The 15,537-nt window shown below is 51.2% G+C and overlaps 1 protein-coding gene across 2 annotated transcripts in view; it reads right to left on the bottom strand.

The window, feature by feature from the left end:
* LASP1 (LIM and SH3 protein 1) overlaps window positions 1–15,537 on the bottom strand; it is a 92,156-nt gene that overhangs the window by 3,766 nt on the left and 72,853 nt on the right. For both annotated transcript variants that reach the window (XM_035303304.3, XM_003733017.6), the window contains exons 5-6: window positions 4,325–4,475; window positions 3,504–3,607 (exon numbers count right to left, since the gene is read on the bottom strand). In XM_035303304.3, the coding sequence (XP_035159195.1) occupies window positions 3,504–3,607; window positions 4,325–4,475 (255 nt within the window). The remainder of the gene's footprint in view (window positions 1–3,503; window positions 3,608–4,324; window positions 4,476–15,537) is intronic.

The raw sequence follows: 15,537 nt of genomic DNA, 5'->3' as shown, positions 1-15,537 counted from the left end.
AGCTCACTGCAACATCCCGCCTCCTGGGTTCAAGTGATTCTCCTGCCTCAGCCCCCCAAGTAGCTGGGACTATAGGCAACATGCCTGGCTAACTTTTGTATTTTTAGTAGAGACAGGGTTTCACCATGTTGGCCAGGATGGTCTCAAACTCCTGGCCTCAAGTGATCCATCCACCACAGCCTCCCAAAGTGCTAGGCGTGAGCCCATCTCTACAAAAAATAAGAAATTTGCTGGGCTTAGTGGTACATGCCTGTAGTCTCAGCTACTCAGGAGGCTGAGGTGGGAGGATCACTTGAACCCAGGAGGTTGAGGCTGCAGTGAGCTGTGATTGCACCACTGCTACATTCCAGCCTGGGCAACAGTGCAAGATCCTATCTCAAAAAAGAAAAAGCATGCCCTGTGTGCTATTATTTGTATGATTATAAGCACCAACAGTTTCTTTCTTTCTTTCTTTTTTTGAGACGGAGTCTTGCTCTTGTCACCTAGACTGGAGTGCAATGGCGTGATCTTTGATCATTGCAACCTCCGCCTCCTGGGTCCAAGCGATTCTCCTGCCTCAGCCTCCCGAGCAGCTGGGATTATAGGCATGCACCACCAGGCCCAGCTAATTTTTCTATTCTTAGTAGAGACAGGGTTTCACCATGTTGGTCAGGCTGGTCTCAAACTCCTGACCTCAGGCATTCCATCCGCCTCGGCCTCCCAAAGTACTGGGATTACAGGTGTGAGCCACAGCGCGCTGCCGCACCAGTAGTTTCTTTTAGAAGCCATGATGAGGCCGGGTGCGGTGGCTCACACCTGTAATTCCAGCACTTTGGGAGGCCGAGGCAGGTAGATCACGAGGTCAAGAGATCGAGACCATCCTGGTCAACATGGTGAAACCCTGTCTCTACTAAAAATACAAAAAATTAGCTGGGCATGGTGGCATGTGCCTGTAATCCCGGCTACTCAGGAGGCTGAGGCAGGAGAATTGCCTGAACCCAGGAGATGGAGGTTGTGGTGAGCCGAGATTGCACCATTGCACTCCAGCCTGGGTAACAAGAGCAAAACTCCGTCTCAATTAAAAAAAAAAAAAAAAAAAAAGCCATGATGAGTCTGGGAGAAGACTTCGAAGTTCAGGACGAAGACCTTTCCGTGGGAGAAAAATCTTCAGGGGACAAAAGAGGTGTCTATCAGGTTCCACCTTCCAAGCCTCAGTCAAAATCTGCCACTGAAGCCCTAGATCATCTAGGTCATGTCCAGTAGGGCACACAAAATCCCACAGCGTCACCTACTACCAGGATGGAGTTTAAAAAAAAGGAGAGAGAGAAAAAAAAAGAAATCCTATATTTCTTTTTGAAATGCAGGCAACATTCCACCTCCCCTGACCTTCACTGCCCTTGACTTGTCTCTGAGGCTCTACAGGACAGTTTGAAAACCAACAGGTCTATAGGATAAGTGGCCACACCTCTCATGAAGTGATCTCAGTCTCTCTCATCACCACTTCGGCCTTCATCTTGGGCCGAGCCACTGCCATCCACGCCTATATCCTCCAAAGGCCTCCTGATGGTCTCCCTGCTTCTACCCTCAAGTACTGCCTCTTCTCAACACAGCTGCCAGGGTGATCTTCCAAAACCCTACACTGGTCTAAACAGATCACAGGTCCCAGAGGCCTTCCTGGGGCCCACAAGTCCCTGCATAATCGGACCTTAACTGCATAATCAGTTTGGCCTTCCTGCTGCTCTGTGAACTTTCCTAGAATATCCCTGCCTCAGCGCCTTTGCACTTGCTGTCCTCAGCTCACTCCTTCGTTTATCGAGGACTTTCTCAAATGTCACGTCTTTTTTGTGTGTTCTTAAGCTGGAGTTTCCCTCTTGTTGCCCAGGCTGAAATGCAAATGGTTCGATCTTGGCTCACTGCAGCCTCCAGCTCCCAGGTTCAGATTCTCCTGCCTCAGCCTCCCAAGTATCTGGGATTACAGGCATGCACCACACCCAGCTGATTTTATATTTTTAGTGAGACAGGGTTTCACCATTTTGGCCAGGCTGGTTTTGAACTCCTGACCTCAGGTGAGCCACCCACCTCCCAAAGTGCTGGGATTAACAGGTGTGAGCCACCATGCCCAGCCTATATCGTTTTTTTTTTCTTTTTGGAGAAGGAGTCTTGCTCTGTCACCCAGGATGGAGTGCAGTGATTTGATCTTGGCTCACTGCAACCTCTGCCTCTTGGGTTCAAGAGATTCTCCTGCCCCAGCTTCCTGAGTAGCTGGGATTGCAGATTATAGGCACATGCCACCACACCCAGGTAATTTTTGTATTTTTGGTAGACAGGGGGTTTCACCATGTTGCCCAGGCTGGTCTCGAACACCTGACCTCAAGCAATCCACCTGCCTAGCCCTCCCAAAGTGCTGGGATTACAGGCATGAGCCACCGCTAATGCGGCTACTGTCTGTCCCTCACCCTGCTGTGTTTCTATTCACAGCGTGCGTCACCGCTGACCTTACTTCTGTACCTATTTTCTAATTGCTTTCTCGTTTGTCCTCCTGACTGGGATGTAAGCCCCAGAGGGCAGGGAGGTGGCTTTATATTCAGATGGACCCCACACATCCAGGACAGACCCACTGAGGAGGGAAGGACTGGCTGGGCTGCCAGGAACCTTTCCTTCAGACCAGCTCTTGCGCCCACAGCGCCCCAGGCAGTCCTGACATCCCTCTGTTTGTGTGCCCAGCGCATGAGGGTCCAGCCCACCACTGTCTCATGCAATTTTCTCTCTCTAAGTATCTGTTCTGCTCCTACTGAGCTACTTTGAATTCCCAGGCACCCAACCTGGAGGCGCTGAGCCTGCCAGGAGCTTGGTAAGGGTGGCTCACCCCATGGGTGGGGTGAGACAGGACTTCAGCTCTGAGGGCTCAGGAAGCCTGACCCCCGTCCCCATTCCTGCCTGAGCTCATTCACTTGCTCCGGGCCTGGCTCAGAATAGGTGACCCCAGAGGGACCCTGCCAGGGGTCAGCGTAGCAGGGGACACAGAGAAGGTGACCAACATAAAGAGCTCTTTGCAGTTGGAAAAAGTGCTCTGAAGGCAGCCAGTGGGGGCTGAATGATGCAAAGCATCAGGGTGACGCGCTTTAACGGGCCTGGCTGGGGAGGCCCCTCAGAGGCAGGGGCAGCCTGAGAGCTGAGAGGTGAGGTGGCATCCTCAGGAATTGAGGGAGCAGTGCCCAGGGCTGGAAAGCCCCATACAGAAAGGCGCCTCGTGTGTTCTCAGGTAGCTGGGGTAAGGAAACCCTGCCCAGAGCAGGGGGAGCCACCTGCCCATGGCACACCAGGGCTGGAACACAGAGCCCCAGCCCCAGCCAGCCTCTGCCCATGACACCAACCACCCTCCCCTCCGCTCACCAGGCTGAGATCCTCATCACCACACACAACAGGGGGCGGGCGTGAAGGTCAGGCGAACCCATGACCTGCGTCCAAGCTTTCCCTGAGGCCCCACTGCCTCTGGCCTCTCCCCTCCAGCCAGGGTTACTCACCCCTCCTCCACCTGGAGCGCTGCGCTGTACGGAGACTGGGGCTGCAGGCTCCTTGTAGCCCCCATAGGACTGGGCCGTCAGCTGCTGCTGGGGCTGCTGGTAAACTGGAAGATGGGAGGAGACGGGGCTCGGAAACTGTCCTGCCAAACCCAGCCCCTCCCAGAGCCCCCAAGAAGCCCACACCATGCACTTCTACCCCACCCTCAACCCGGCTCAAGCCCCACGGCTCAAAGGCTGATGACCACAGGTGCACATTTGCCTGTGGTATATCCTACCTGACCTCAAGCAATCCACCTGCCTAGCCTTCCCAAAGTGATGGGATTACAGGCATGAGCCACCGCTAATGTGGCTACTGTCTGCCCATCCCTCACCCTGCTGTGTTTCTATTCACAGCGTGCGTCACCGCTGACCTTATGTTCTATATCTATTTTCTAACTGCTTTCTTGTTTGTCCTCCTGACTGGAATGTAAGCCCCAGAGGGCAGGGAGGTGGGCTCTGAGCCCATACCCGGGGCCTCTCCTTCAATCCCCTTGGCCTAGCACAGGTCTGACCCTGGGGCTCACGCCCTCATGCTGGATGGAACTTGGGAAGCAGTCCTTTCCATGTCTGTGTGCATGTGCGTGCATATGTGTGCACGTGTGTGTGTGTGTCTCTCTCCAGCTTCCTCCCCACCCCACTGGCCTGGCCTCAGGTCCTCTGTCCCCGCACATGTGTGTGCGGGTGTGCATGTATGTGTATACTGCGTGTCTGTCTTCTCTGGCTTCTTCCCCACGCCACTGGCCTGGCCTCCGGTCATCTGCCCCAGCAGGCCCCGTGCTCACCTGGGGCACTGGTTGGGACGTGGTGGGGCTGCTGCTGCTCCAGGGGCCGCCGGTAGCTGCTGCTGTCCTGGGAGTCCCGGCGCTCTGGCTCCATGCCCTCACCCCCGCTAGGGCCCATTCGGCTCTTCTCAAACTCTTCATGGTATTTTATCTGCAAGGTCAGGCGGCACTGGGTGAAGGACCCCACCGAAAACCACCCAGTTCCTTCCCATGACCCTCAAGATCCTGGGATGGGAGACTCCCCAATGGCTTTGGATAGAGAAAGCCAGGTCTTGCTCCGGAAGCACCAGCTGTGTGCCCTTGGACAAACTACCCAACTTTGCCACGCCTCAGTTTTCACCTCTGCAAAATGGGACACCAGTGTCTCCCTCAGGGATTGCTGGGGAATGCAATGAAATAACCGATGTAAAAGGGTCATTCGAACTAAAGAATTAGACCGAAGTGAGTGGTCACTTTTTATTTTTCTTGAGAAATGATCTCAGCATGATCTCAGCTCACCGCAACCTCTGCCTCCCAGGTTTAAGCGATTCTCCTGCCTCAACCTTCTGAGTAGCTGGATTACAGGCACAAGCCACCACACCGGACTAATTTTTTGCTTTTTTTTTTTTTTTTTTTTTTGAGACGGAGTTTGTTTCGCTCTTGTTACCCAGGCTGGAGTGCAATGGTGCGATCTCGGCTCACCGCAACCTCCACCTGCTGGGTTCAGGCAATTCTCCTGCCTCAGCCTCCTGAGTAGCTGGAATTATAGGCACGCGCCACCGTGCCCAGCTAATTTTTTGCATTTTTATTAGAGACAGGGTTTCATCATGTTGGCCAGGCTGGTCTCAAACAATGACCTTGGGTGATCCACCTGCCTCGACCACCCCAAGTGCTGGAATTACAGGTGTGAGTCCCCACACCCAGCCAAGTGGTCACTTTTATATGCCTGCGGCAGGGGCATGGGCTGCTGTTTCTCCCTGGTCAACAGTAACAGCAGCGGCTCCTGTCTCCCAACTCTCACTGCATGCCAGGGCTGTGCTAGGTGTTTCATGACACAGGCTCACATGAGCTCCTCAGCGCCTCTGAGGGGTAGATTGCAGACCCATGTAACAGGAAAGAAGGAAGCAAAGGCCATGATAAGTGAAGGGAGTGGCCCAAGATCACAGATTCCAGAGCCTTGCTCTTAATCAATAGGTGATTCTGCCTTTCGTGTACAAGATGCCTCAAAAGTTGCAGCCTGGGGTGCTCTGCTGAGAACCATCTTTAGAGACAAAACATGCCAGACCCTCCCTGAAGGCGGGTCATTGTCTTAGAGATGGGCTCCTTCTCTTGTCAGATTCCAAAAATGGGCAGAGGCCCAAATAAGTCATACCCCTCAGGACCACCCCACTAGGTGAGGATGTGAGGCTCCAACCCCTCAAGTTTGCCTCTTGCCCCACAGTGCCCCCCACCCTGACCACCAGCACTCAGGAGTCTTGAGTGGGGCCTCATGCTGTTCGAGGGCTATGACTGTGCCTGCCTGGGGCTGGCTGCATCAGCCATTGAGGCCAGGAGGGCAGGGGAGGCAGGTGCCCACCCAGCCAAGCTGGGGAGGGGTGGGAAGCTGCACTCTGCCCAGACCCCTTGGGTGCTGTGGTAGAGGACTTGGCCAGTCTGGGGGAACCAGAGCCCCTGCCACCTCCATCAGAGCCCTAAGCAGGATCAGACAGAGGTAGCCCCACCCCCACCACCAGAAAGAAACCTCAGGGTCAACTGGCCCCTTTGTGTTGAGAGCCTCAGCCCCAGCCTAGTCCTCTTACCCAACTGAGCCAGAGAGAAACGGTCATTCATCCACCTTGTCTTTTTCAGGCTGAGTCCCACGGTGGGACCAGGACACAAGCCTTGGAGTTTCTTGTAGACCCAGATCCTGACTGGCCCCAGGCTCCCTCCACCTTCCATTCCTTGGGGCAGCTTCTCTGGACACCAGCCCTTTCCTCCCCTCAGGTGTGAAAACTGTCCAGATGGCTTTCTAGGGCTGTGCCAGATTCCCAAAGACAGGCATGCCCATGTCTCCTGGATCTCAGCCCTAGAGCCAGACCCTGGGGAATCATGAGTGACTCCCCATGCTTTCAGCAGTCTGACCCTCTTGGCACCCTGCCCTGCGGCACCCTGGCCCCCACTCTCCTTCCTCCAGGTACTGCATGTGGCATAAGGCCCACAGCTTCACACCTCATGTGCCTGGATCCAGCTGCTCTAGCCTCACCTGGGCCAGCCCAGCCCCAGCCCCTGGGTCCATATGGGACAAGGGAAAAGTCAAGATAGCTAGTCCCAGGCACCTGTATCTCAGGTGGGGTTTGAGGCATGTATTGAGTGTCTGCAGCAAGAACTATGCCACAAGAAAAGCAAGTGGTAAGGCTGGGGCAGTGGCTCTGCCTGTAATCCCAGAACTTTGGGAGGCCAAGGCAGGTGGATGACTTGAGGTCAGGAGTGCGAGACCAGCCTAGCCAACGTGGTGAGACCCTGTCTCTACTAAAAATACAAAAATTAGCTGGGTGTGGTGTCACAGGCCTGTGATCCCAGCTACTTGGGAGGCTGAGGCATGAGAATCGATTGAACACAGGAGGCGGGGGCTGAGGTGAGCCAAGATCAAGCCATTGCACTCTAGTCTGGGCAACAAGAGCAAAATTCTTATCTCAACAACAACAAAAATGTGGTCTCCAGACTACCTATGTCTGACTCAGCTGGGCTCCTTGTTAGACTGCAGGTTCTGGGACCTTTCTGAGAATCTACAAAATCAGGGCTGGAGTCCTGGAATATGCATTTTGGAAAAAAGCTCCCCAAGTAAGTCTGAAGCAGGCTCAATTCTGAGAACTGAGAACCAGTGGTCTAGAGCAGAAGCTGGGAATCGATGGTCCATGGACCAAATCCAGCCCACAGCCGGCTGCTAAGAATGGATTCCACATTCTTTAATGCTTGGTGGAGGGTGGTGGGGGGGTGAGAAGAACCAAAAGTGGAATAATATTTCGTGACACATGAAATTTCTCTGAAATTCAAATTTCAGCCTCCAGAAATAAAGTTTTATTGGAACAAAGCCACACCCACTCAATTACCTCTTATCTGTGGTTGCTTTCATGAGGAACTGCGGAACTGAGTTGCTGCCACAGAGGCCATATGGCCACAAAGCCTGACATATCGCCTACCTGATCCTTTACAGAAAAAAATTCTGCTGATCCTTGTTTGCCAAAATACTTTGACCACATATTCCCATTGGTTAAATGTATTTTAGCACAATCCTCCTGAATTGCGTGTATTTTATAAGTTACACAGAAGTTATCACTTGACAAATATGGAATGTATATTGTAAAACTTACACCAAAAACTGTATTTTAAAAGTATGAGATGACCAGGTACGGTGGCTCACACTTTTAATCCCAGCACTTTGGAAGGCTGAGGCCAGCAGATCACCTAAGATCAGGAGTTCAAGACCAGCCTGGCCAACATAGTGAAACCTGGTCTCTACTAAAAATACAAATCTTAGGCCTGGTGGCGTGAGCCTATAATCCTAGCTACTCAGGAGGCTGAGTCATGGGAATTGCTTGAACCCAGGAGACAGAGATTATAGTGAGTCGAGATGGAGCCACTGTACTCCAGTGAGCAAGACAGTGAGATGTCATAAATAATGGAACAACCAGAACCAGGAGTTTTAGGGTTTTCTTCCTGTAGGAACCTGCTGCCTGTCCCCCACCTTGATGATCCCTGATGGGCTCTATCCCCTTCACTTTTCTTTTCTTTTTTTTGTTTTTGAGATGGAGTCTCACTGTTGCCCAGGCTGGAGTGCAGTGGCATGATCTCAGCTCACTGCAACTTCCGCCTCCCAGGTTCAAGTGCTTCTCCTGCCTTAGTCTCCTGAGTAGCTGGGATTACAGGTGCCCACCACCATGCCCAGCTAATTTTTATATTTTTAGTAGAGACGGGGTTTCACCAGGTTGCTCAGGCTGGTCTCGAACTTCTTGACCTTTTGATCCACCCACTTTGGCCGCCCGCCCAAAGTGCTGGGATTACAGATGTGAGCCACGACACCTGGCCTCCTATATACTTTTCAGAGAGGAAGCTGGTGGGAAGGGGAACCAACATAGAAAGGTGTGAGGGCCCAGAGGCTGAGTGTTCCATGAGAGTGGGCGAGGAAGTGGGACAGAGAGTGGAGAGAGTGACAGCCCCCCCATCCTCAAGGGAAACTCAGAAAGCAGGACATCAGGACAAGGAGAGGAACTGGTGCTTCTGAGACAGGCTCAGGCCTGCAGGAATTTTCTCCAGGCCCCGGCAGGCACCTTGGCAGGCACCTTGCTGGAAGCCGGCTTCACTTCCTGTTCCCCAGGGCCCTGACCTGCCTTTTCCTGATCCGGGAAAATGGGGTGGGAGTGGGGGGTGGTGGAAGAGGAGGAGGGGCAAAGCCTGCTGTCTCCTGGAGTGCCCCTGCCCCATCAGAGCTGTCCAGCCTGGGCCGTCCCCTTTGGGGATCCCCTCGGCACACCTCTGCTGCCTCCTCTCCCCGTTGGCACTTGCTGTGGACGTGGCCGGGCAGGGCTTATACACTAACAGCTGGGAACACCTGCATCATCACCGCTTCTGCTGGCTAAACAGCTGACAGTTCCTGCAGCCTGGGCTGGGGGCACAGGGAGGGCAGTGGCGAGGCCCTGGTCGGAGTCTGCGGGGAGTTGGTTTGGACGCAGAGGGCAGTTCACTTAGGGGTTTGGCTCAGAATCAGCCCCTCCTTTCCCGGACCCTTCCCTTCAGGCTGGAGCAAGGACCGGCATAAACGTGGCAGCACAGTCTAAGCCTGTTCCTGAGGGGAAGCAGCCAGACCTGGCCAGGCTGAAAACCCATCCGACCCCAACACCCATAGGGAAGGGCACTCCAAGGTGACGTTCTCACAGACCCAGGGCAGACCCATCTCCCAACCCCACTCTCTTAGTGACCCCTGTCCACTGGTGGTGGTGGTGGGGAGGGGACAAGGAAAGGGACACGCCTCCCGAGGCCTCCAGGCTCACAAGGCACCTGTCCTTCCAACTTTTGTCCCGAGGTGGGAAAGGTCAGCTTCCCTTGTTTCCTTTCTGTAGGAAAAGAGCCTGCCCCTGAGAACCCGTGACCAGGGAGGGACGTACAGATGCAGAGTGGACAGAGGCCTGCCCTGCGTCCTGAGGGTGCCAGCAGGTGGCCTGCAGGGACACGTGTCCTTGATGTTGGGGGCCCAGATGAATGTGTGACAACTTCCCTGGATGTGACTCTGTATTAGTGATGGGTGACAGGGAGCCTTTCCCCTGGGAGGAGGGCAGGTCTGGACCCCACAGGCTCAGTCTCTTATCGTGGGCTGCACTGCTCCCAGACCAATGCCTCATGCTGGGGGGAGCTATACACTTACTCACATGACCTTAGGAGAGTCACTTTCCCCTCTGGGTCTCAGTTTCCTCATCTGTAAACAAGGCCATGGTACCATCTGTTTCCAGGCGGTCCTGAACCCTGACCAGCTCTAGGAACTTGAGCAACAGCCAAGCTGAAAGCAAGTATGACATGTGTGTAATTCCCATACAGGGCCAGGGAAACAGATCTTGCTCCCCAAAAAGTCATTACAGGTGGATAAATGTATCTAAAGTTACAGCCAGCTGTCCCAGACAGCTGGAGGAGTAGCAGCCTGAACCCAGGACACCCTTCCCCAGCCGAGGCACACGCCACCTGGGTGGCTGTCAATGTTAACACCCTCTGCTTCTGCACAGCTCTTCACACAGCTCAGCAAAATTCTGTATACCCCAACAATCATTGCCCTAAAAAGAGTCAGACATGCACCCTTTCATTCCCATTTTACAGAAGAGGAAAATGAGGCGCAGAAATTAAATGACTTCCTGAGGTAGATGCTCAGTAACAGCCAAGGCTGGTGACACAAAAACAAAATCCCAGCTAGACAGGCCTTTCCTGAGAACCAGCGTAGAGCAGGTGACTGCACCCCCAAGTCCTCATTCATGTCTGCTACTCAGGGATACATTTCAATGGCACTCCCTTTCACTCTCAAAATCAATGATAATCAGAAGGTCACCCTAACTCAAGAGAGAGGGACACCAGGCATGCAACTCAGGACAGGCGGCACAGAGGGGCCAAATGGGCTAAGAAAAAGTGAGGCTCAGCTCCCTCCAGTCTCAGCTCACCTGGATAAAATTTCCAAATCTTCAGCTTCCTCTCCCTCCCCTCCCTAGCAAATGAGAAAATTGCTGTTATTACTTTCCTGACCCACCTACCGGTTTGTTAAGCAAATAAGCACATGAGGGGGATGTTAACATATTCAAAAGGAAAGAAACATTTCCCAGCTTCCAAGGGCCTGGCCAATCTGCAAAGTTCTGACCTTCTGAGAGCTCTGAGGACCACCCTAAGCCCAGACACGTCAGCAGAGCCCCAGCTTGGGAGCTGTCCTGGGCCTCCATGGACAGAGGCCACACTCTACCTGTACCCATGAGGTCCAAGTACGTGTGGGTCCAGGGGTCCAGGCCTAAGGACCCTCTCAACTCAGCCAGGACCCTACTAACTAGGACTCCAGGACAACAAGTTAGGATGCATGACAAAGCTCTGCCAGCTGATGGTTCTGCTTTCTGACCCCCCCCCCCACCGGATCTCCCAACTGTGGTGGAAAATAAAAGTCTGACTCTCCCTACGGTGCTCCCCACATGATTATACATCATAGTGAGCGGGGGGCACAGCAGGCTCTGGGTGGAATCATCAGCTAGGGTCTTTTTTTGGGTGCCCTTACATGCATTACTCACTTCCTTTCCTTTTTTACTTTATTTATTTATTTATTTATTTAGAGACAGTCTTGCTCTGTCGCCCAGGCTGGAGTGCAGTGGTGCAATCTCAGCTCACTGCAACCTCCACCTCCCAGGTTCAAGAGATTCTCCTGCCTCAGTCTCCTGGGTAGCTGAGATTACGGGCGCGCACCACCATGCCTGGCTAATTTTTTGTATTTTTAGTAGAGACGGAGTTTTGCCATGTTGGTCAGGCTGGTCTCAAACTCCTGGCCTCAAATAATCCGCCTGCTTCAAGCATGCCAAAGTGCTGGGATTACAAGCCTGAGCCACCGCACCCGGCCTCATTGCCTTTTCTCAGCCAGTCCAGAAACAACATATTATTATCACCATTTTACAGGCGGGGAAACCAAGGCTCAAGATGTGGGCAAGTGGTGGGTTAAGTCAGAATCCAGTTCTAACGCCAGAGCCTCAGTTCTCAACCACCATTAATACTGCTCCCCATTAGAGATTCACAATATTCTATTCTATTTATTGATTTATTTTTTGAGACGGAGTTTCACTCTTGTTACCCAGGCTGGAGTGCAATGGCGCGATCTTGGCTCACCGCAACCTCCGCCTCCTGGGTTCAGGCAATTCTCCTGCCTCAGCCTCCTGAGTAGCTGGAATTACAGGCACACGCCACCATGCCCAGCTAATTTTTTCTATTTTTAGTAGACGTGGTTTCACCATGTTGACCAGGATGGTCTCGAGCTCTTGACCTTGTGATCCACCCGCCTCAGCCTCCCAAAGTGCTGGGATTACAGGCTTGAGCCACCGTGCCCAGCCAATTATTTATTTATTTTTTAGAGACAGGGTCTTACTCTGTCACCCAGGCTGGAGTGTGATGGCGTGATCATGGCTTACTGCAGCCTCTAACTCCTGGGCTCAAGCGATCCTACCACCTCAGCCTCTCAAGTAGCTGGGACTACAGGTGCATGCTACCATGTACAGCTAATTTTCTTTCTTTTTTTGTAGAGATGGGATCTTGCTGTGTTGCCCAGGCTAGTCTTGAACTCCTAGCCTCAAGTAATCCTCCCACCACAGCCTCCAAAACTGTTAGGATATAGACGTGAGTCCATCATGCCCCAATATTTTATTTTTAAAACAAACAAGTCTGCACTCAACTTCATTAATAATCACAGAAATGCAGTTTAAAATCGGGCCAGGCGCAGTGGCTCACACCTGTAATCCCAGCACTTTGGGAGGCCGAGGCAGGTGGATCACGACGTCAAGAGATCGAGACCATCCTGGTCAACATGGAGAAACCCCGTCTCTACTAAAAATACAAAAAAAATTAGCTGGGCATGGTGGCGCGTGCCTGTAATCCCAGCTACTCAGGAGAATTGCCTGAACCCAGGAGGCAGAGGTTGCGGTGAGCCGTGATCGTGCCATTGCACTCCAGCCTGGGTAAAAAGAGCAAAACTCCGTCTCAAACATATTTAAATAATTAAATAATTTTTTAAAAAAAGAATAAAACCATGGGCTATCACACTCCACACGATCAAAATGCTACGATCATGAACAGAGCTGAGCACATGGAACAATGGAAACTCATCTCTGCTGGTGGGAGGGTAAAGCAGGGCAGCGACTTGGAAAATAGTTCAGTATTATCTGATAAAGTTGAAGGAGCACACATTCTACAATGCAGCAGTTCCAACGTACATAGACGTCAGGAGACATGCACAAAAATCTCCACAGCAACTTGCAACAGTACAAATGTCCACCAGCAACAGAATCAATAAAATGTGTTATAATCAAACAATGGATACTATATAGCAATGAAAAAGAATGTGCCACCGCTATATGGATGAATCTTTAAACCCAATGGTGTGCAAGAGAAGCAAGATACACAAAATTACTCTGTGTTCAAAATCAGGAAAAGCAAAACTATAGTGTTTAGGAATACATAATTATATATTAAACCCATAATGAAAAATGCATGCTTTCAAAATCAAACTAGAGGATTATCCCTAGTTTGATATTTGACTATGACTCTGGGAACAAAACTTTGTTTGACAATTTACTATTGATTAGGCCCAGACTCTAAAGACTGAGGCTCATTATAGAATATAAAATGCTAATTATTTCTGGCCAACTGAGATGCAAAGCATTTCTGCCTGCAGCAAAGATATTTTCAGTCTATGATTTTATTGTCCTGTAGGACATTAATCAATGTGTAACTAACAGTAGGCCCTTAACCAGTTCTGTAGCTAACTGTATCCAGCACTTTTTTTTTTGGGAGAAGGAGTCTTGCTCTGTTGTCGAGGCTGGAGTGCAGTGGTACAATCTTGGCTCACTACAACCTCTGTCTCCCAGGTTCAAGTGATTCTCCTGCCTCAGCCTTCCAAGTAGCTGGGACTACAGGCATGCACCATCACACATGGCTAATTTTTCTTTGTTTAGTAGAGACAAAATTTCACCATGTTGGCCAGGCTGGTCTTGAACTCTGGACCTCAGGTGATCCGCCCCCTCTGCCTCCCAAAGTGCTGGGATTACAGGCATGAGCCACCTCACCCGGCCCCAGCACTTTCTTTCACAGACTAGCATTTACCTCTGCCTCTCATATTCCCCAGCTTGAATCTCCAGCTGGTTCCCTCATAATTATATAAAGCTAGGATAAGCACTTGCTAAGTGGGAGTTATATTTATAACACTATGAACAAGATCTTGACAGGTGTATGGCAAATCAATGTATAGTATACCTGCCTGGTGAGTAAACCGGTGTTTACTGTATATGTTACTATGTGTCATATTCCATATATAAAAAAAGTTGTAAGGACACAAAATTGTATACAGAAAATCAATATGTAAGTAAATAAAAGAAGAGGCTCCCATAAAGGGACTTCAGTTACTAAAGTTTCCCATCCTCAAACACCACTAGAGCTCATGACCAAAGGCCAGGATGCCTAACATGTAACCTTCACCCCATAGCATGGATCCATCAAAAGGCAACTCTTTAGATGCCTTTAATGATGACACAACTACTCACCATAGATGTGTAATATATGCTGGGCGCAGTGGCTCAAGCCTGTAATCCCAGAACTTTGGGAGGCCAAGGCAGGTGGATCACAAGGTCAAGAGCTCGAGACCATCCTGGTCAACAAGGTGAAACCCAGTCTACTAAAAATACAAAAAATTAGCTGGGCATGGTGACGCATGACTGTAATCCCAGCTACTCAGGAGGCTAAGGCAGGAGAATTGCCTGAACCCAGGAGGCGGAGGTTATGGTGAGCCGAGATCGTGCCATTGCACTCCAGCCTGGGTAACAAGAGCGAACTCCGTCTCAAAAAGAAAAACATGGGTAATATACTAGCCACTTCCTCATCTCCACACACTCTCAGTACTAGACAATGGCCAAACTTTTCGGCCACACTTCACTTCATATCCCTTCTTTGGCCACAGTGTAGAAAGCAGAGAAGCCTGCCTTTAAAGTATTAATAACACTGACAACATAACCGGGTGTGATGGTGTCTGCCTGCAATCCCAGCAACCTGGGAGTCTTAGGTTGGGGAATCACTTAAACCCAGGAGCTAAAGGCTGCAGTGAACTATGATCACGTGACTACACTCCAGCCTGGGCAACATAGCAAGATCCTATCTCTACAAAGAATATAACAATTAGTTGCGGCAGAATGGTACATGCCTATAGTCCCAGCTACTCAGGAGGCTGAGGTGAGAGAACCACTTGAGCCCAGGAGTTCAAGGCTGCAATGACCTATGTTTGTGCCACTGTACCCCAGGCTAGGCAACAGAGCAAGACTTTGTCTCAAAAATAATAGTGATGATAATAATAGTGACATCATTTATCCTACGCCAAGCACTTGGCATTTTCCTTGCAACCACTTGTCAAGATAGGGCCAACTGTCCCCTTTTTACAAATGAGGAAACTGAGGCTCAAAGACCCCCTGCCTGGCCACAGAATGACAGAAGCTAGGATTTGGGCCCTCACCATCTCCTCTTACCTCACTATCTTGCCGCTTAGCAAGACTGCAGACAGACTACACTTATCCAAAGCAGACACCCCAGAGACCAGGCACTTGTTCTGAAAATGCTCTGGCTGGTAAAAGCCCATCTCAGCACATCCCTCCAAGGAAGAAAATCCTTATTCTTTTGCAAGATGGCCTGGCCTTTAGAAGTAACTGGAGTTGGCCAGGCATGGTAGCTTACACCTGTAATCCCAGCACTTTGGGAGGCTGAGGCAGATGGATCACAAGGTCAGGAGTTTGAGACTAGCTAGGCCAATACCGTGAACCATCTACTAAAAATATAAAAATTAGCCCAGCACAGTGGCATGCGCCTGTAGTCCCAGTTACTTGGGAGGCTGAGGCAGAAGAATTGCTTGAACCTGGGAGGTGGAGGTTGCAATCAGCCGAGACTGCACCACTATACTCCAGCCTGGGTGACAGAGCGAGACTCTGTCTCACAAAAAA

The sequence above is a fragment of the Callithrix jacchus genome, chromosome 5 (genome assembly GCF_049354715.1).
Source record: "Callithrix jacchus isolate 240 chromosome 5, calJac240_pri, whole genome shotgun sequence".
Lineage (NCBI taxonomy): Eukaryota > Metazoa > Chordata > Mammalia > Primates > Cebidae > Callithrix > Callithrix jacchus.
The sequence above is the reverse complement of the archived record's forward strand: the minus strand, read 5'-3'. Positions and strand labels throughout refer to the sequence as shown.